The sequence below is a fragment of the Bubalus kerabau genome, chromosome 4 (genome assembly GCF_029407905.1).
Source record: "Bubalus kerabau isolate K-KA32 ecotype Philippines breed swamp buffalo chromosome 4, PCC_UOA_SB_1v2, whole genome shotgun sequence".
Lineage (NCBI taxonomy): Eukaryota > Metazoa > Chordata > Mammalia > Artiodactyla > Bovidae > Bubalus > Bubalus kerabau.
Window position 1 is genome coordinate 36,508,116 of NC_073627.1, and position 21,610 is coordinate 36,529,725.

A 21,610-nucleotide genomic window follows, 5' to 3' on the forward strand; every position below is an offset into this window, starting at 1 on the left:
CCTAATGCCTGTCTCCCTCTGGCATCTGGTCCCTCCCTTCCCAATAGGACCCGGGCTCCTGATAGCTATCTGGGTGAACCTGGTCCTGCCAGTCAGAGGGACCGGTTTTGCCAGAGGGGAACAAGCAACTAGTGGGGAGAAAGGCTGTGGGTGGGAAGAGCCAGCCCGCAGCTAGCAAGGACAGAGAGTTTCTGGAGACAGAGAGCCAGCGAGTGGGCCCTAGAGCATCCCAGAGAGAGCTGGGCTTTTCCTCAAAGGCCCATCCTGCCCAACCAGGCCCCGCGGGTCGGCAAACCAGGAGCCCAGCCCTGCATGTTCTGTGGCTCACCTCCTCCAGGCCAGCTGCTGGGGCATCCCTTCTTTCCTCCCATCATGGCCCTGTACCGCGTGCGTGTGACCACCGGTCCCTACCTGATGGCTGGCACACTGGACAACATTTTAGTCACACTGGTGGGCACATGTGGTGAAAGCCCCAAGCAGCGACTGGATCGCATGGGCAGGGACTTCGCCTCTGGATCGGTGAGTAGAGGAGAAAGGGAGGTGGCGACCCTGAGGGCCACCAGGTGCAGGGAATCCTGAAGGAGGGGAGGGTGTTTCTCCCCAGGGCTCATCAAATCCTGCAGAACTCAGGATGCTGGCCCTGACCTTGTGGCCACCCCATTCTGGTCTTTGCCTTTCCTGGGGATCATAAATCCTACCCAGGCAGGGCCGTGAAGGAGCCCTGGGCAGGGGCTCCAGAGAATTCCACTGGCTTCCTAGCTCCTTCTCCAATAACTGAAGGTGGGCTTTGGGGAAGCTGCTTGCCCTCTCTGAGCCTGGGTTTCCTCTTCTCCAGAGGGGTCTACCTGACTCTGCCAGGCCCCAGCACTGTTGGCAGATGGCCAACATCGGGTGGGGGCTCCAAGGAGGCTTGGGAGAGTCAGAATGCAGCCTGCTCACACAGGGCTCCTGCAGCAGATTCTGCCAGATGAAGGATACCTTTTTGTAATACACGCCAAGGCACTACATGGGGTACAGCCAGCTCGGGTGTACTTGTCAGGCAAGGTGGAGGTGTAGAAGGCGTAGGTGTAGGTGCACTTTTCAAGGTGCAGGACGACTTAGGCTGTTCCTCGCCTCTCACCGGCTTGCTCTCTTGCCCCCACCCCAGGTGCAGAAGTACAAGGTGCGCTGCTCAGAGGAGCTGGGTGAGCTCTTGCTGCTGCGGCTCCACAAGGAGCGCTATGCGTTCTTCCCCCAAGACTCCTGGTACTGCAGCTGCATCTGTGTCACTGCCCCCGATGGCACCCTTTCCCACTTTCCCTGCTACCAGTGGATGGAGGGCTACTGCACTATCGAGCTTCGACCAGGAACAGGTGTGTCAGAGGCAGGGGCTGACCTGGGCTTCGGAAGCACCTGCTGGGAGCAGCAGAGATGGTGCGGGGTGGGGGTGGTTGGCTGTCACAGAGCCCAGGGTGTAGAGAGTAGGGCTGGAGTTAGGGTAACTGCAACTCAGGGTCCCAAGTAGGTGCTTTCTGAAAATTCAAGCCTCGAACACCCTGAAATGCAGGCACTTTCTGGGCAGTATGTACCCCTCTGGAGACACACCCCGTCTAGGTGTGCACTCACATACACTCATACCACTCAGAGTCATACGCACAGAAACACACAGAGATGGTGGTATGCTCACCACAGTCACCCTGCTCCTTCCCGAGTCAATTCCTCTGAGAGGAGTTAACCTGCAAGTGGAGTTATTGAATTTCAACTGGGGAGAAGCCCTGAATGTTTAGAGAATTTAGCTGGACAGGCCCTGGGCCACTAGTACTGGCTTTCCTGGTGTGGATGAAGTTCTGTGAGGTGCTGTTCAGGTTCTTTCTTGAATTTGGGTGGGGGGCTTTGAAGGATGCTGGACTGAAGCTACTTCAGTCTCTGGACCCCTTTCCCTCCCAACCCCCGCCCCCACCCCCCCACTTCCCACACCCACATCTCCTGAGCTATCTCATCCGGAGACAGGCAAGACTAGGGTGAGTCTGAGTGTGGAGATGAGTCTTAGGGCTGAGAGATGATGTCAGGTGAGGTGCAGTGAGTGAACATTACCCTTGCTGACACTGAGTTCCTCACAGACTGCACTCCGAATCCCTATCGTCACCACAACACATCCACCAGTCACTTCACAAGACATGTTTGTTCACCAGTCCTGTGTCAAATATGTATTTTGTGCATGGTGCCAGGCACCATGCTGGATGCTGGGAATACAAAAAATGAATACCATGTGACTTCTGCCCCCTAGGAGTTTGCAGTCTTGAAAAGGAGACACACATGTAAACAATTAGGGAGTTGTTATAATCTGGGGGTAAAGCTGCCCCAAATCCTTTCTACTGATGAATGCACAAAGAATGGGGGACAACCCTGAGGGACTGGGTTCAAGGGTTGGGGGTTCAGGAAAGGCATGCTGGAGGGGTGTCATTTGAAAAGAGACTTACCAATGAGTAATCTTCATTACCCACAGCAAGAACTATTTGTCAGGACTCCCTTCCCCTCCTTCTGGATCACAGGAAACGGGAACTCCAGGCCCGACAGGAATGCTACCGGTGAGGGTGGCCTAATTTGACTTCTTTCCCATCTTACTCTGACCTGATCCTTAATCAGACTGTTACTAACTCTAACCTCAGTTCCAACTTTGGGGGCCCAACTCTGATCACCACCCTCATTCAAACCTCAATCTAATGCTGACCCTGAGTCCAGGCCCAAAACAGAAGTACTGATAATTGTCCCCAATACCATCAATGGATCCACACTCAACCCTCAGCTGTCCTTGATGTGACCCAGATACCAGACATGACCCTAGGATTGGCCAACTTCAGCCCATCCTGAGCCTCACCCCCAAACCAGCCATGATCTTGATCTCAACACAAACCCAACTCTAAACCAGCTTGGATATTCATGCCATCCTCAAATACTACCCAGATCTGAAGCCCAGTGTCTTCAGGGAAAAAAAACAAACATACTTCAATTCCTTGTCACCTGCTCAGAAAGTGGGTGGTTTCTGGGAGTTTTAATTTAAAGTTGTGTCTTTAAAAGCTAAGGCTTCTGTTTACCCTAACCTTCACTTGCCACTTCAATCTCTTTCCCCTGGAAGCTGGAAAGTCTACGCCCCTGGCTTCCCCCGCATTATAGATGTCAGCAGCTTTGAGGAGATGGAGTCAGATAAGAAATTTGCCTTGACCAAGACAGCGCCTTGTGCAGACCCAGGTGACAGGTGAGGGTGGACTGAGAGTTGGGGAAGAAGCTGGAAGGGCATGAAGTGAAAGGTCTGCTGTGAGGACTTGGCTGGGCAGCTTGGGAGTCATAGTCTGTGACAAATGCAGTTTAATTCAAGTGTCTGGAGCAGAATAGGTGGGGATGGCCCCAGGAGTCTGGCAGAGAGGAGGGGAGAGGGCAGGGGAGGTACCTGGAGTGAGCAGAGGCCTGGGGACTCTCTGGGAGGAGAGAGAGGAGGAATTCAGGGGAATGGACTGCAGGTCCCTCTGACTGGTTTCTGCCCTTCTGCTTCCCTGCTCCCCAGCAGTGGGAATCAGTACCTGCCTGGCTTCCCCATGAAAATTGACATCCCCTCCTTGCTGCACATGGAGCCCAATATTCGCTACTCCGCCACCAAGACGACCTCGCTGCTCTTCAACGCCATCCCCACGTGAGGCCACTGCCCTCTCTGCACTCCTGCTCCCTCTCCCTCTGCTTCTGTCCCTTTGATCAATCATATCTACATCTCTGCCCCTGTCTCCCCTCCATCCACCCCACCCCCAGTCTCTCCTTCATCTCCCCCTGCCCCATCTCCACTCTCTTTTTAAGCAACTCTTCTCTAGCTCCCCATCATCACCTCTTAGCTCTTAAACTCTCCTTCTCTTTCCAGTCCTCAAACCAATAGAATTAATTGAGCACTTACCCTGAGCAGAGCACGGTCCCAGTCACTGCTAGTGGGACCAGTCTGAGCAGGACCAGAGAGGGCCAGTCTTTTAAGATTTAAGGAGGTGGTCAGGACACCTCAGGTTCAATTTCCTGGCCAATGCTTTCTAGCTTTATGACCTTGATTTTCATATAGCCTTTAAACAGTTTTCTCATTTATGACAATAATATTCATACTGACTTCATAGGTGTAGGGGAAAACTTTAGAGAGCTAACATCCAGGGAACATCCCTGGTGGTCCAGTGGTTAAGACTCCATGCTTCCCCTGCAGGGGGCACGGGTTTGATTCCTGGTCAGGAAACTAAGATCTCGAAAGCTGCACAGTGCAGCCAAAAAAAAAAAAAGCTAATATCCAGCACAAAAAGTTGTAGTATTAGGATACAGTCTTGGCTGTGATGGACTCACGGGCTCGGGCTCCCCTGGGGAGATGTATCTGCAAGGCAGTTAATTAATATTGGTGGGTGTTAGTTAATATTGGTGGGGTCACAGGCAGCTCAAGTCTGAGGTTCTGAGTGTGATGTGGCTGGAGGGGATCCAGTTGACATCTGGTCCTGACAGGAGCAGGGGTCAGGAGGTGGTTGCTGGGAGACAGATGGGATTGAAGCTTTGGGCTGGGAGAGAGGAAAGGAGAGGGGAATGGGTGGGTCCTGGGAAGACCCAGGTCATTTTGTGGGGCTCAGCCACCTGCTACCTGCTGCATCAGCAGGCCCAGAGGAGGCCACAGCAAGGAGCTGGATCCTCATGTTCTGGGCTTCGGTGCCACAGCCGTTCTTCTGGAGAAGAACTAGTGGAAGGGGATGTAGGGGTGAGGCGGGGTATGGAGCTTGCGTGTGTCCACAGGCAGACACAAGGGGGCTCAGGTTTCAGGACAAGGACCCACTGAGAGGCCCCGGCAGGACTAAGGAGCATCTCAGAAGCTAGTATCACCTGAGCTGGTCCCCAGATGGATATGTGGGTCGAGGCAGGGGAGGGCCCAGGAGACCATGTGGAGTGCCGGTGTGGGGCTCAGAGAAGGTCCAGTGGGAAGAGGAGTTGGCATTTGGCAGTCTCTGGTCATTTATGGAGGGAAGGGAGTCACTGGGCTTTAGTGTGGTGTGATTGCAGGGTGCCCTAAAGGACGTGAGTGGCAGGCCTTGGAAAAGGAAGGCCTTTTATTTCTCCTCTCTTGCCTCCTCAGCCTCTGTTTTAATGACCATGCTCCTGTTGAGTTTTTCCCATCCCCTAGAAGGAGAGAGCAATGGCACCCCACTCCAGTACTCTTGCCTGGAAACTCGCATGGACGGAGGAGCCTGGTAGGCTGCAGTCCATGGGGTCGTGAAGAGTCGGACACGACTGAGTGACTTCACTTTCACTTTTCACTTTCATGCATTGGAGAGGGAAATGGCAACCCACTCCAGTGTTCTTGCCTGGAGAATCCCAGGGACAGAGGAGCCTGGTGGGCTACCGTCTATGGGGTCGCACAGAGTCAGACACAACTGAAGCGACTTAGCAGCAGCAGCAGCAGGATCTTAGGGGGCAGCCGCTCAGCACAGGTTCATGGAAGGAGTGAGTGGCTCCTTACTGAGCACATAGGAACCTGTCCCGGGGCTTGTCAGGTCACTATTGCCCCCTTCCCCCCATGCCTTCTCCAGGTGCCCACACTCTTCATGACACATCTGCCTCCTTCCACAGCTTACTTTATTGACCGACTGCCACACACCTGCCTGTCCTCTGTTCCATTCCCTTCCATTTGACTTGGCCTAGCTAGTGAGCGATTGTTACAAACTGGGTATGTCAGGGCAACACAGCCCAGTCCTGGCCATAAGGAGCCCACAGTATAATAGGAGTTGATTTGAGTAGTGACATAATGAAGGGTTCACAATATAATGAAGGAAGTAGTGGGTATTTTTGGAAAGATACACACAAGGTCTATGTTTGAGGGGTGATCGGACAATGCTTCATGAAGGACTTTGCATCTAAGATGCACACAGAAGAACAGGTAGTCGATATGTGGTGGAGATGTAGGAGATGGTTCTCTAGGACAGGCACAGCTTAACAAGCCCTGGACAGGGAAATTCCTCCAGGGCTCTAGGCTGGGGGCACAGTGCCCATGGCAGCCCTCAGCCCCAAGCCCAACTTCCCCTCCCATAGGTCCTTGGGCATGAAGCTTCGAGGGTTACTGGACCGCAAGGGTTCCTGGAAGAAGCTGGATGACATCCGGAATATCATGCGTTGCCACAAGACCCTCACTTCAGGTGTGCAGAGCCAGGTGGAGAGGTCCATTCTCCACTTGACCCTGTACTCAGGCTCCTCTGCCTCAAGCTGGGAAAAAGCTGAATTCTGGGTTGTGGGGTTCCAGTGGGCAGGGCTCCTGACTTCACTGGGGGCCCTCTCCCAGACTCCTCTCAGGAACCCATCTCTCCTTCCTCTGGGTGGGGACAAGAATAGGCAAGTGGGGACAGAGCGGGGGTCAAGGGTCACTTAGGGAGTCCTGATCCTGGTCAGGTGCACTTACCTCTCTTCCCCTACCCCTGTCATCAAGAGGTTTGGGCTTTGGGGCCAGACATATGTTCGAGTCTGCCACCCAACTGAGCAAGTCACTCTGCCTCTTAGAGTCCCGTGTTAAACTGAAGATATAATTACACCTACTCATAGGACTGCTGGGAGGAAAGACTAAACCATAGTGATTAGCAAAGTGCTGGGCTGAGCAGGATCTAGTGAAGTGGTTTCAGCCCAACTGGCCCCCTCTCTTGTCCCCCAGAGTACGTCAGAGAGCACTGGTGTGAAGACCAGTTCTTCGGGTACCAGTACCTGAACGGTGTCAACCCTGTCATGCTCCATTGCCTCTCCAGCTTGCCCAGCAAGCTGCCTATCACCAATGACATGGTGGCTCCTTCACTGGGACCAGGCACCTGCCTGCAGACAGAGTTAGAGGTGGGTAAGCTGCCAGTAGGGAGAAGGGACGGGTGTGGAGGGTAAGGGTGGGATGGCTGCATCCAGCCTGTAGGCCTCATCCCCAGCCTGGCACCTTTTAAGCAGAATAGTTATGGGTAAGGCCCAGATGGGCCTCAGGCTTGAGGCATGAGACAGGGCCTGGTGAACTGGTATGCATGAACGTGACAGCTTGGAGGAAGAGGCCCTGCCCCTGTTCTGGGGCCTCCAAGATCCCAGGTGCTGAGGCCCAAAGAAAGCCATTTTAGGACAGGCCAAAGGCAGTGCCACTAGACAGAGTAAGGACAATCCTGGAGAAGTAGGAACTCTGGGGGTATGGGAGAAGATGATGACCCACACAGTCTCTGATCTTGACCCAGTCAAGCCCTCAGGCATCCTCCAGAAGGCTGGAGTTGTGGTTGGCAAATTCTCTTCCTGTGTTGATTTTATTGATACTGAATACACTCAAGTCATCTGAGTTGACAGAATAGGAAGGACCAGTGATGGGGAGAGGAGGAGAGGATGCTGGCTTGTCCAAGAGGCTGGGAAGCCAGGTGAGAGGTTGCACAAGGAAGGATTCAGCTGGACCTCATTCCGGACATTCTGGGAAGGGTGAGATTCCCAACACTGGCCTTTAGTGCAGGCACCACGCGTCACTGAGGCCCAGGCTGGAGTGGGAGTGGACAGAGAACGGAGAGGGGAGCAGAGCGTGGGTACGGAAGACACTCTAAGGCTCCGTGCAACTTCCCCAGAGGGGCAACATCTTCCTAGCGGACTACTGGATCCTGGCGGAGGCCCCGGTCCACTGCATAAACGGCCGCCCCCAGTACGTGGCCGCCCCGCTCTGCCTGTTGTGGCTCAACCCCCAGGGGGCGCTGGTGCCCTTGGCCATCCAGGTGAGCCTGCGGCTGGCTTTGAGGGGGTGTGGACCAGGCTTCGGGAACGCGGCCTCGGGGGGCACCTATCAGTCTAAAGCCTCACCCCCTAATTATTCTTCGATGCAGCTCTGCCAGACCCCTGGGCCCGACAGTCCCATCTTCTTGCCCACTGACACCGACTGGGACTGGCTGCTGGCGAAGACGTGGGTGCGCAACTCTGAGTTCCTGGTGCACGAGAACAACACGCACTTTTTGTGCACACATTTGCTGTGCGAGGCCTTCGCCATGGCCACGCTGCGTCAGCTGCCGCTCTGCCATCCTATCTACAAGGTCTGGGTGACCCTCGGGTGGGGGGGCGGGGCACGGTGGCCTTCTCCCCTGACCTTCGGTTCTTGTGACCTTATCCCACTTGCAGCTTCTGCTTCCCCACACTCGCTACACGTTGCAGGTGAACACCATCGCCCGTGCTACGCTGCTCAATCCTGAGGGCCTTGTGGACAAGGTGCGGCCTCTACCCTGCCTTTCCCCGGGGCTCCGCCCCTGATGGCACCTTGCCCCGCCCACAATGGGACCGCCAATCCCATTCCCCATTCCCGGCCCACCCCTTTCCACAAGTCTTCTACCTGCCCCGCCCGCAACCCCGCCTCCCTCCCTCCAATCCCCTCCACCCACCCCACCTCATCAGGCTCCAACTCCAAAGGCTCCTGGAGGTGGGCAAGGCACCCCAGCCTGAGCACACCTGCCCGCTGACCCCGCGTTGGCGCTCCCCTCCCGGCTCGCCCGGGATTCAGTTCATTCTTCTAGTTACCAAACAGCTAAGGATTACCTCCTACGCATGCAGTAAGGCCGCAGCCTGCGCAGCCCACGTCCTGCTCTTATGGGTGTTTAATTCTTGGTCTTGGATGCTTGATTAACTGGAAAATTCCCTCTGCTGAGTCTCTAGGCCCATCTCTGGGGTGGGGGTTGGGCCGGTCGCGGAGACCAGCTGTGTTGTGTCCTCAGGTCACGTCCATTGGGAGGCAGGGCCTCCTCTACCTCATGAGCACCGGTCTGGCCCATTTCACCTACACCAATTTCTGCCTTCCGGACAGCCTGCGGGCCCGCGGTGTCCTGGATATCCCCAACTACCATTACCGAGATGACGGCTTGAAGATCTGGGCGGCCATTGAGAGGTGTGGGCCTGGGGCCTGTGGCCAATCTGGCCCCACCAGGGCCTCCTGGCCAAGGGAACAGTGTGGATCCGTGTGCTCATGTAGGATGGGGCACTTGGTGCTCCTGGGTTTCAGGTGTTTAGAGTGCAGCATGGGGCACCGCAAGGGTGAGAATTGGGGGTTGGGGTTCCTCATGAAATGGCAGGTAGCTGTGGGCTGGGGAGGGCCTGGGCTGTGTGTGAATGTGGCAGAGGACGGGAAGGACATGGAGTCCTGAGAGGTCAGGGCAGGGGCAACAGCTAGATGTGGGCGGGGCCTCCAGGTGGACTGGTCTTCCTTTCTCCCAGGTCGGGAGGGGAGGCCTCATGTCAGCCTCTCCTCAGCACCCATGACTCTGGAGTGGCGCTGAGACTTGAGGAAGCCTGGGCACTGTGGTTCCAACTGAATATGGGGGTCCCCACTGAACCTCCATGGACTCGCAGTGGACTCTGGGCAGCTAACTCGCACTAGCCTGAGAAGCCTTGGGCCTTGATTTTGGGGCCGGCCTGAACCCAGAGTCACTGCTGGAGCAGGGACATCTTTTTCCTGCAGCTTCGTCTCAGAAATCGTGGGCTACTATTATACCAGTGACGCATCTGTGCAGCAGGATTCAGAGCTGCAGGCCTGGGTTGGAGAGATTTTTGCTCAGGCATTTCTGAGCCGGGAAAGCTCAGGTATCCCCTCCCCGTCCCCCCAGCTACAGACCCAATGACCCGCTGTCCCCCTTGGCCCTACCAGGCCCCCAGTTCTTATTCACTGAGCAGCCTTTAAAGCACATGCCATCATTAGCCCCACTGGATAGATAAGGGAAGGCGTAGAGAAGGCCGCACTGGCAGTAAGTGGCAGAGGCAGGGCCCAGAGCCAGCTCCCAGCATCTCTGGTACCCTTGCTTTCAGCCACTACATGGTCCCTGCTCGACCTTTGCCACCCATTCACCTTCACTTGCTGAGATCTGGGGATGTGTTGCTTTATGATAGAAGCCATCTCCAAAAAAAAAAAAAAAAAAAAAAGAAGCCATCTCCAGCCTCCAGCACTAAGGACTCTGGGACTCTCTCTCATACTCTCTTATACCTATCCTGCCAGGTGGCCCCTCCAGCCACCAACCTCTCTCACTTGTGGCTTCATGGAGTAGCTTGGTGCTGCTGCTGCCTGATTCCTCCTTACTGACACGTGTCACCTGTCCCTGGCTCTCCCCTCTCTTTTGACACTGCCTGAGAGGCCTTTGAGACCCAACCGACCAGTCCTCTTAGGCCTCCTTTGCTTAACCTAAGTGCAAGCAGATGCCCCCGACTGCCCTCCCCTCCTTAAAGTCTTCCCTTTGCTCCAGGAAGGGTGTGTCTTTCTGACCTCCCCTTTCTTTCAGGGCTTCTGCCGCCTCCTGATCCTGATTCCAGCTCTGGTTTGTCCTGGATCTCTGTCTCCTCTCGCTCTACCCTTCCCTAACAGAACGATCCTTTCTCCTGTTTCTCCTCTATAGCTGATTCCAGACTTGGAAATCCCCCCTTCCCCATTCCCTGATGAAACTTTCCTTGTTGGCTGTCTCACTGTCACTCTTGAGACCAGCACATGAAAACTACAAGTCATCCTCTGTAGAAGGACTTCTGGCCTCGATTGGCCATTGCTACACATGCCATTGCTACTCTTCACAGCCTACCTTCCAGGCGCCAGTGTGTGACGGTCTGTATTTCAGGCACTGGAAAGTGCAGACGAGGCGTCTCTATCTGGGTGAGTGGAAGAAAATGAAAGGCTCAAAGTGGCATAAATGTCCACCCTCTAGTTCCCCCAGCCGGAGGGAGGGAGACTCTTACTGCCTGGGATGTCTTCTCTTAGCTGGGGGTGGGGGGGGGTGGGAAAATGCAACTTTTAGCTGACTCAGCACTTCTGGTGGCCACCCAGAGCAATTCCTGCCTGGGGAAACCTGAGGAGGAGGCACGGTCTCAGGTCACCAGGAAACAGAATGAACAGCTGTTGTAGTCCTACCTGTAGTGGGCTCCAAAGCATTTTTTTTTTTTTGCCTAGTCCCTTGGGAATCTTATTTCCTTGATCAGGGATTGAAACTGTACCCCCTGCTTTGGAAGTGTGGAGTCTTAACCACTGGACCACTAGGAAGTTCCAGTTTTTTTTTTCCAAACAAAAGTTTGAACATATAGAAAAGTAGAGAGTATGATACTCTACTTTTACCTACCTAGATGCAGTTTACCCACCACCTAAATACAGTTCCTAACATCTTGCCATATTTGATTAAGTTGTTGCTGTTGTTTATTTACACATATTTCACATTTTACCTCTAATTAATATGCATCTCAAAAAAAAAAAACAAAACCCCACAACACTTTCCTACACAATCACAATGCTGGCATCACGTTTAACAAAATTGACAATTAATCTCCAACGTTACGCTCTTACTTGTCCCATTCTCCTTCAGTTGGTCCTGTTGATTCTGGAGCCAGTCAAGGACCAAATGACATATGTGTTCATTTTGATTCTAAAGTCTCTTTTACTTTAGATTAACTACTGTTAATCAGGGAGCATCCTGATCCTGACTGCTTCTCCTCTAGGGGCAGCTGTTTTTCTCTTCAGGGTTATCTATTTCCTATTCAACACATAGAGTGGGATCAACTGTCTTGTCTTTCTTTATTCAACTTGTCTCTGATTTAACACATCAGGACATTCTTCAGATTGACAAACATCTCTTCCAACCGGCACACACTTACACTACACTCATGTTTTCAGGTAAAACACATTCGTTCATTAACCTCAGCATGCCTCTGGCTTCCACATTTCAAAGGGAAAAAATAATATGCGCTACAGAAGAATTCCCATATGTCGTCTGACTTTGCTTTTTTATTCTATCCTCCATGAACGGCACACTTGGAAAATTCCCACACACTCCCAGGCAGACAGATACCCAGTCCTTCCTTCAAGCCTCCCCATCTGCTCTGTTGCAGCCTCTTTCCCGTCATCCTGACTCCAAACCTTGGTGCCATCTTGACTCATGTTTCCTGATGTCTTCCTCTCTCTCTAAATCCAGTTAAGTGGCTGGTGCTATTGTACCCATCATTTCCCACTGCCACCACCTAGTCTTAGTCCTCTCACTACTCCTGCAACGTGGCAGCTGCCTCTCAACCTATCCCACCCCTCCCAGCCTCTCTCTACTCGCCCGCCGCCAATTCGGCAGGGCCACCGCCCCAGTAATCCTCTGAAATAGTCCCTAGAAACCACCCTTCCTGGCAAAGTGCTGTAACCTCACATCCAATTAAGTCCCCTCCCTGTCCCCTTACCTTGCTTCTGATTCTGTGCCTGACCACTCTGGCTTCCTATCCTCTCGTGCATTCACTTCATTCAATCAGTAATATTTATTAAATACTGTTAATATTTATTAAGTATTGTTTTAGGTGCTGGGGTTTGGCAGTGAACATGACAGGCAAAAATCCTGGCCTTCAAGAAGCTTAACATTCTTGTGGGGAGATATGGATAATAAACTAGCAAATATGTCAAGTGGTTAAAAAGAAGAACAAAACAGTATCAGGATACAGCAGGTCAAGGTAGGGAGATTACTTCAGTTAGGAGGTCAGGGAAGGCCTCTTTTAGGAGGTGCTGTCTGCTATAGACTGAAGGAAGGGAGAGCTAGTTCTATGGATAACTAGGGCAAGAGTGTAGGGGCAGAGGTGGAGTCAGTGCAGAGACCTCAGGTGGGAATGTGCAGGCAGGTTTAAGGAATCAGCAGACCTGTGTAGCTGAGTAGAGTAGGTGAGAAGGAGAAAAGTGGGGAAGGGAATGAAGTCAGAGAAGGAATAAGAACCAGTTTAAGCAGGGCCATGGTGAGGTAAGTGAGGTGGGAAGCCCTCAATGCATTTTAGGTAGGGGTGGTATAACTAGATTTACAATTCTGAAGGATCACTCAATCTGGCTGTTATGTGGAGAATAAACTGTCAGAGGCAAGGGTGGAGGCAGTCAGATTCATCCAGGGGTGAGACGATGGAGAAGGGGTGGTGTGGAGACTGGAGGTGATGGCATGAGGATGGCTTCTGCAAGACTTTGCTGACTTGTGCGGTGTGAGATAAAAGGGGGAGCGAGTGCACAGATTTTGGCTGGAGCAACTGAATGGAGAGCGCTGAAGTGGGCCCACTGGTGGCCACAGGGGACAGGTTTCAATAATGTGCAGGGTAGGGAGTCAAGCTTGAGGTCTGGCAGGTGTCAGGTCTGAGACGCGTCATAGACACTCAGGCAGAGGTGTCAGCTAGCAGCTGCAGATTTATACCCACTATCAAGTCCAGCATGCAGGGGCGATGTGAACTTGGGAATCATCAGCCAGTGAGAGGTGGTGAAGGCCACAGTCCTGGATGAGACCAATGAGATCACAGAAAAGAAGGCCAAGGGCTGAGCCTGAAAATGCCTTTCTCTTCTTTTTTTCCATTTGAAGCTCACCCCATTATTCTACCCAGGGAGGCCCCTTCTCTTCCTCCAGGAAAGCCTCCTCTAACTACCCAGCCCCGTTGCTGAACCTGCCATCTTCTCAAAGGGCCGAGTCCTGGCCTTAAACCTTTCTCTGCTTCCATCACTGTGGGCTTATAAGCAGCACCCTCTCTGACCATCTGTCTCTGCCACTAAACCCAACAGCGGATGAGATGATCTGCTCCTGGGTGCTCAGGCAAATCTTGGTGAATTGGGTAGAATTCTATCATTACGTACTAAAACGAGCTGCAGACAGAAGTGCTGTTCCCTTGAACCTGGCTCGTCTGTTATGACCTCAGCTGGCTAGGCGTTTTCTAGTCCTATCCCAGTCCCCCAGTTCAGAGACCACACCATGGTGATGACCATCCGTAACCTGGGGTGATGATCAGTCGTTAAGTTGTGTCCAACTGTTTGCGACCGCATGGACTGTAGCCCACCAGGCTCCTCTGTCCATAGGATTTTTTCAGGCAAGAATATGGAGTGGGTGGCCATTTCCTCCTCCACGGGATCTTCCTGACTCAGGGACCAAACGCTCGTCTAATGCACTGGCAGGAGGATTCTTACCACTGAGCTACCTGGGAAGCCCCTATCCTTAACCTCAGCCCAATCCCAATACTAGTCTAAAGACAGTGGCAGCCACATGTTTAGTCTGCATTGCTCTCTTTCCTGTCGGAGAAGGCAATGGCACCCCACTCCAGTACTTTTGCCTAGAAAATCCCATGGACGGAGGAGCCTGGTAGGCTGTAGTCCCTGGGGTCGCTAGGAGTCGGACACGACTGAGCGACTTCACTTTCACGCAATGGAGAAGGAAATGGCAACCCACTCCAGTGTTGTTGCTTGGAGAATCCCAGGGACGGGGGAGCCTGGTGGGCTGCCGTCTATGGGGTCACACAGAGTCGGACACGACTAAAGTGACACAGCAGCAGCAGCTCTCTTTCCTCCTGCAGCGAGCCCCAGTCCTGAGCTTCCCTCAGGAATCTGGTCCCTTCCATCCACACCCTCTTCCCTTCCCCTCACTCTTAGGCTTCCCACGCCAGCTGTGCACCCAGGGAGAGCTGGTGAAATTCCTCACTGCAATCATCTTCAACTGCTCTGCCCAACATGCCGCTGTCAACAGTGGGCAGGTGAGGCTGCAGAGGGCGGGCCTGGGGGACACTGGGCCACGTAAGATTAGCCTCAGCAGTGGATGTGAGGCCAGAGTTCGGGCTGAGAGCATGGGAGGGTCAAGGCTGTGATGGGTTTATGGATAGGGCTGGGGTTGGAGTGGCGACTGGGTGGAGGGCAGCACTGGGGCTGAATGATGACTGGAGTAGAGCTTGGTCCAAGTTCGTAATGATGACTCAAGTTGGGCTGTGGAGGGAGTAACTGAGGGGCTCCTGTTGTGGACAGGATGCGGCCAGGTGGAGCAGCAGGCCAGCCCAAGGCTCATTTCTCAGTGACCTCTTTACTCTGGGTCCTCCTCCCTCCTGGGTGACTCACACGACCCAGTCCTGGAACACTGGGTAGGGGGGTAACAAGGGGTGACCCAACCTGGGTCACCCTCTTCCTCACTTCCCTTTTAACAACCCCCTTATTTCCCAACTGCAAGATCTAGGATGGTATGGGCAGGAACAGGGATGTTGAGGAGGGAGATGGTCCTTCTTTTCTGGCCAACTGACTCAGTTGGGTTGCTGGGGGCTCTCCACAGCATGACTTTGGGGCCTGGATGCCCAATGCCCCGTCATCCATGAGGCAGCCCCCACCGCAGACCAAGGGGACCACCACCCTGAAGAGTTACCTGGACACGCTCCCAGAAGTGAATACCACTTGTAATAATATTCTCCTCTTCTGGTTGGTCAGCCAAGAGCCCAAGGATCAGGTGAGTGGCAGTGGTGGTGGTGGGGTGTCTGGGGCTGGGGGGAATTTGCAGGGCCTGGGTAGTGGAGGTGGTGGTAGCGGTCCAAGGGAGTTTGGGAGCCAACGTCTGGCATTTATGCTGAGTTGCCTTGAGTTCTTCAGTTTCTTCAGGAAATGATAGTTGGGCCTCAGAGACACACTTAAGCAAATACCAGTTTAGTGGCTGGGTCACAACTTCCATCTAATTCACCAGTTTAACCAGTCTATCCACCTATCCGTCCATCCAACCACTTACTCACCCATCAGTCACTCATCCATTCACCCAGACATTTGCCGGATCCCTCCCATGTGTCAACACAGTGCTGGGCACTGGGAATATAACTCTGAGTGAGAACTTTCTGCCTGCAAGAATCCTATGGTCTACTTGAGGAGACACACAGGGAAAGGAAAAGGGCACCACAGTGTCATAGGAATTATTCATGAATTCCTCCATTCAGTCCATACTTCTTGAGCACCTGCCAAATGCCAGATACTGGTGGGCAGATATGAACCTTGATGTTGTACGTAAGCTTACAGCCCCATGACAAGAGGTAAGGATGGGGCCTCATGGAACCTGACGAAGTCCAGGCAAACCTGGGAAGACGTCTTGGAGGAGGTGACATCTAAGATGAAACCTTTCGGGCAGGGAGGTGTTGGGCAGACAAAAGAGGGGCAGGGTTAGTTTCTAAACAGAGGGAAAGACTACCAAGCGAAGCAAAGTGAGGGTGAGAGTCTGTTGGTGCATTTGCAAGAGCATAAACAGCCCAGTGTGGCTGCAATTCTTTGTTCAAAAGACAAACGGGAACCATTGAAGGGTTTAAGCCTGGGGTGACATGGTTGAATTTGTGTTTTTGCAAGGGCGCTTCTGTGGCTATGCAGATGGATGGGAAGGGTAATTTTGGAGGCAGGACCGACAGCAAGGAGGCTATTAGATAGGCCAGGCCAGGGAAGCAGCCCTTGAATCACCAATTACCATTATCTCCATTTACACATTGGGTCATCAGTCATGCCTCTGCCCTCTTGGTCTTGTCCCCAAGCTCTCTGCTGTGATATCCTCATTTCTCACCCTTGACTCCATTTGGCACAAATATTTTATCTCCCTAACAAGATTCAACTTATCATCTCATTGCCTGGGAATGCAAGAACTCATCCCCGGATGCTGCTCCTCTCTGGTCTCACTTCCCAAGGATTTGGAGACATTCATTTCAGTCATTGCAAAGGAAAAACACTGTTTTTTTTTTGTTTTTTTTTTTTTTTTTTTTTTGTCTACTCACAGAACACTACATTGCTACTCTCAATACTCTCTCAATATTTCCAGCCACCAAATGTGTGGGGGTGGCTCCCACAGCAAGCAGTTCAACATCAGTTGGGTGTCCTCTGTGTTAGTTGCTCAGTCGTGTCTGACTCTTTGTGACCCCATGTATTGTAGCCCGTCAGGCTCCGTTGTCCATGGGGATTCTCCAGGCAAGAATACTGGAGTGGGTTGCCATTCCCTTCTCCAGGGGATCTTCCCAACCCAAGTCTCCCGCATTGTAGGCAGATTCTCCCAGCACCTCCACATGGGTGTCAATGTGGGTCTGAGCCACCAGGGAAGCCCGTGATGAAATCTAACAATTGTCCTCTAATTGAGCTCAATTCTGACACTGTCCGCCTGGAGAGGTGTCAGATCCCACAGGTGAAGGACTCAGTCCCACAAGACTGCTCCTCCACTCCACCCTCCTCACCCCCTTCAGCTGATAACTGCAAGTCCAGCTCGTCATCTGAGTTTCTGCCCAACCCCTCCTCAGTTTTGATCATTTGCTGGGAACAGCTCACAGAGCTCAGGAAAATATTTACTCACTAGATAACTGGCGCATGCTAAAATGACACAACTCAGCAATAACCAGATGGAGGCGCTCCAGAGAGTGAGGAGTGTGGGAAAGGGCGTGGAGTTCCCATGCCTCTCTGGGCCCTGTCCCAGCACCTCCACACGGGTGTCAATCTGGAAGCTCTCCAAACTCGTACATGAGGGATTTTTATAGAGGCTTCATTACCTAGGCATGATTGATTAAATTATTGACCACTGGGGATTAATTCAACCTTCAGTTCCTCCCCCCTCTCCAGAGACTGGGGGGTGAGACTGCAAGTTCTAACCTAATCACAAGGTTGATCCCTCTGGCAACCAGCCTCCAACCCCAGGGAATTTCCAGAAGTCACCTGGTTAACAGAAGCTCAGGTGGGGTTGAAAAGGGCTTATTATGAATAACAAAAGACACCCTTAACACTCTATCACTATGCAGTTATAAGGGTATTAAGAGCTCCGTGCTAGAAACACAAAACCAAATATATTTTTCTTATTATAAGTCACAAAACCACACTGGAAAGGGAAGAGTACACAAGAGGATGAGGGTGGAGAGTTCCCTTTCTCATAAGCCAGTGGGAAGCCTAACCCGGAAAGTCATAAGGATAACAACAATAATATACAGCACCTATCACTTCCTGAGGATCTATCATGTATCAGTCATTAAATCAGGTATCTTATGTGCACTATTTCAAAATACAAATATAAGTAAGGGGCTATATTTAATATGCTTAATACAGTGACTGGCGTATAAGTGTTCAACAAATAGTAGCTCCATTTTACAGGGCAGAAAACTGAGGTTCAGAGACACCAAGCAGTTTGCCCAAGGTCACAACTAGTAATTAGGCATTGAACCCAGTCATTCAGATTTCTGTGCTCTGCTTTACCAATAGTGACACTATAGTTTCAGAAATTAGATGTTGATCTGGTAAATAAGACATAAAACTGATTCTTTGAAAATACCAATAAAATAAAGAAACCAGAGATGATTCAAATCAAGAAAAAAATTAACATAAATGTACAACATCAGGAATGGAAAAGGTATGAGAAGAATGGAAAAATTAGAAGAAAATACTACTTATAGTTTTATGCAAACAAATCTGGAAACCTAGATGAAATAAGTGATTTTTTTAGGAAAACTTAAAAAACCCCAAGCAAACAAAAAAAAGCAAAATACCAGAAGAGGTGAAAACCATACATAAATGAAAAGGGTTGTAAAAGATCTGATCCCTCTCCTTGTAAAGGGAGATTCTATTAAACTTTCAAGGAACAAATAATTCCTAAGTCATTCACACTGCTTCAAAGTATAGAAAAAAGTAGAAGCTTCCTAAATCATTTTACTGGTAACCCTGATACCAGCACCTGGCAAGAGCAGTGCTCTTAAGAAAAGAGAAGTGAGTCTCAGATAGAGGGTTCTAGTCCCAGATCCACATTTCCCACCTGTGTGACCTTGGATATGTAATCGGGCCTCTCTAAGCCTCAGTTTCTTTATCTGTAAAGTGGGAATGATGAAGTACCTGTCTTATCGGATTGTTGTCCTGTTGTGATGGTCCATGTAAAGCTCTTGCAACATGTCCACTGTAATTAAGAAAATAAAATTATAAAGTCATTCCACTTAGCTACAACAATCTTAAAAATATATCATTAGCCAATGAAAGCCAATAGTATATAGTAAAACAATAATTCATCATGATGAAGTATAGTTTAACTTAGGAATGAAAGGTTGGTTCAGCTTGATGAAATCTAACAATATCCATCATTACATCAGTAAAGAAACACACCATGTAATCATCTCAATCAATACATGCTGAAAAAGTGTTTGATAAATGAGAATGGCCATTACTAATAAAAACTCAGTATAAGATGAAACTCCCTTATGGAGTTTTGATATTTCAGAAAAGAAAACACTGGCCTTATGTTGAAACAATAGAAGTCATTAAAGTCAGGGAGGAGAAAACAAGGCTGCGATTTAACAGTTTGAGGAGGCTCCGTTGGTGCAATAAAACAAGGCAAAGAATTTTTTAAACATCAGATTGTTGGCACCAGTTTTATTATGTGAGCAGCGTGTGCTGGTTAAGAGGCTGGCCCCAGGAACCCTGACGGCGAGCCAGTGGTGCACTGCGGTCAAGCCCAGAGGGGCAGTCCTGTTCTGCCACAGGGTGGGACTGACCAGTTCATTGCGCTATTGTTGAATAGAGGTTGGCTAGGCTGGAAAGCACGGTGGCTGACTGGGAGACGCCTCAGAACTGGTTGTCTTCAGGGGTTGCCTTTTGTGTATTCTTGGGCATATCTGGTGGGACGTTTATGTTGATTTCAGTAGTGTTAAGCACGTGGTTATGTTTCATTCATAGAGCAGTGGCCCAGGCACAGGAAGGGACATTTTTAGGGATCAGCGGGCTGCTCTGCGCAGGTGGCTGGAACGGTGGTTCCGGGGTTTCAAGAGTTTGCGTTTATAGTGGCCGTGGCTGGGTGACGCCTGCCTTTAGAAGCCACCTTGACTGCATTTGTTGACAACTGTGGCCCTGAACATCATCCTGACCCCACACGTGATTTTCTCTCAGAGGCCCCTGGGCACCTACCCGGACGAGCACTTTACAGAGGAGGCCCCGCGCCGGAGCATCGCTGTTTTCCAGAACCGCTTGGCTCAGATCTCGCGAGACATCCAGGAGCGGAACCGGGCCCTGGAGCTGCCCTACGCCTACCTGGACCCTCCCCTCATTGAGAACAGCGTTTCCATTTAACCCCCTCCTCTTACCGCTAGCGCTAGCGTGAGGTGGGCCAGCTTCTCAGGATCCTCCAGGCCCTTCTGTCCTCTTTGTTCTTGATCAGCCTTCACTTTCTCGACGCGTTTTGTGCCCACGATGGCTCTAGCATCGCATGAACTGGGCCCTGAGCTGGGAGGGACCAGTCCGGCAGTGTCCGCGATGAGCATCTGCTGACTGAAGTCAAACGCACAACAGGCTCTTCGAAAGGAAGGATCTCCATCATCCCTTGTCCTCCTTTGGGCAGCTTCCTGTGAAAGCCTAGCCTATTCCCCGTATTCTATGAAAAATCTACCTCCTCTCATCAGGCCCAGCTTGGAATTTTGACCCTGCCTTCCCAGTCCTCTCTCATTCCTAAATTCTTTCTCCTACTTCACCTCTTTGTTTCCACCTTCCTCCCATCCTAGGACCAACCCAATCCAACTTCCTCCTTTGAAAGAACCTGGAAACTGGACAAGGAAGGATGTGTGCTCTGGATCTGCCATGTGGTCCACTTTGACCCCTGCATCTTTACGGAAGGATTAGAATTAGAGCCCAGCTTACCTGTACCTCTAACTGTAGTTCTCAGGGCCAAGCTTCCTGGCTTGAGTGTGTGTGTGTGTGGAGAGTCTCTCCCCAACTCTGTCCTATCCTGACTATCATCCACCACCCACTTTCTGTCCTTAAGCCCAGAAACTTCAATAAAAATTACTATGCATGCTAAGTCGCTTCAGTTGTGTACGACTCTTTGGGACCCTATGAGCTGTAGCCGGCCAGGCTCCTCTGTCCATGGGGATTCTCTAAGTAACAATACTAGAGAATACTAGTGGGTTGCCATGCCCTCCTCCAGGAGATCCTCCCCACCCAGGAATTGAACCCATGTTTCTTACATTTCCTGCATTGGCAGTCTGGTTCTTTACCCCTAGCACCTCCAGGGAAGCCCCAAAATCAGTATACTTGGTTCCCATTTCATTTTCCTTTTTGTACCTGTGTGTATGTAGATAGGTGGGGTATTCAGAGATGAGAGAAAGAAGGAGCCACAATGAGTCCCTAGAAAGCTGCTCTGGAGACAGGAAGCCTCCCAGCTCAACCCATTACCTAGCCAGGCCCTACATTCCTTCACCTCCCAGACAGAGTGTGTCATCCATCAGGAGGTGAAAGAGTATCCAGACTCAAGCTGCTGCTGCTGCTAAGTTGCTTGTCGTGTCTGACTCTGTGCGACCCCATAGACGGAAGCCCACTAGGCTCCCCCATCCCTGGGATTCTCCAGGCAAGAACACTGGAGAGGGTTTAGCGACCCCATGGACTGTAGCCTACCAGGCTCCTCTGTACATGGGATTTTCCAGGCAAGAGTACTGAGTGGGGTGCCATTGCCTTCTCCGCTAGACTCAAGGGGTCGATACAAAAAACATAGGTATTAGGTATGGCTGAGTGAGTTTGCTGTGTACCTGAAACTGTCACAACATTGTTAACTGGCTGTTACTGCAATATAAAATAAAAAGTTAATAAAATACATAAATAGCCTGTACTTTTTTTCTCCTTTAGTTAATGTAGTGAGTTATGCTGATTTTCTAATATGAATAAATCTGGCATTCTTACAAAAAAAAAGGTATTTTGCAAAGCCTGAGAATCCAGTTTCTGGGTGTCAGGTTGTCACCATTGCCCCTGAGATCTGGTTCCTCTTCTGAACTCATGGAAGACTCAAGCTGTGGTGCTCTTGTGCATGGGTGGAGTCGTGGATGAGTTCTGACCAACAAGTGAAGAGCAGAAGTGATGTGGGTC

General features: G+C 51.3%; 1 protein-coding gene and 1 long non-coding RNA gene across 3 annotated transcripts; one reads left to right on the forward strand and one right to left on the reverse strand.

Annotated features, from left to right (window-relative positions):
* The first annotated feature begins 354 nt into the window (after window positions 1-354).
* ALOXE3 (arachidonate lipoxygenase 3) lies at window positions 355-20,555 on the forward strand. 2 transcript variants are annotated; one of them, XM_055580055.1, is made up of 15 exons: window positions 355-519; window positions 1,148-1,352; window positions 2,486-2,567; window positions 3,116-3,235; window positions 3,542-3,667; window positions 6,070-6,173; window positions 6,680-6,852; window positions 7,602-7,745; window positions 7,854-8,057; window positions 8,143-8,229; window positions 8,730-8,899; window positions 9,470-9,591; window positions 14,396-14,496; window positions 15,060-15,230; window positions 19,649-20,555. In XM_055580055.1, exons 1-15 carry the CDS (start codon window positions 373-375, stop codon window positions 19,826-19,828), a joined length of 2,136 nt encoding a protein of 711 aa, XP_055436030.1. In that variant the 5' UTR covers window positions 355-372; the 3' UTR covers window positions 19,829-20,555. The 2 variants fall into 2 exon arrangements, with proteins under 2 accessions (XP_055436030.1, XP_055436029.1); XM_055580054.1 differs by having other exon boundaries at window positions 373-519; window positions 3,545-3,667.
* Window positions 7,283-19,740, reverse strand: LOC129651319 (uncharacterized). The gene is made up of 4 exons (XR_008714098.1): window positions 19,667-19,740; window positions 18,605-18,665; window positions 10,572-10,638; window positions 7,283-7,517 (listed from the first exon to the last, which is right to left on the reverse strand). It is a non-coding gene; the product is annotated as an uncharacterized LOC129651319 (long non-coding RNA).
* Window positions 20,556-21,610: the final 1,055 nt, after the last annotated feature.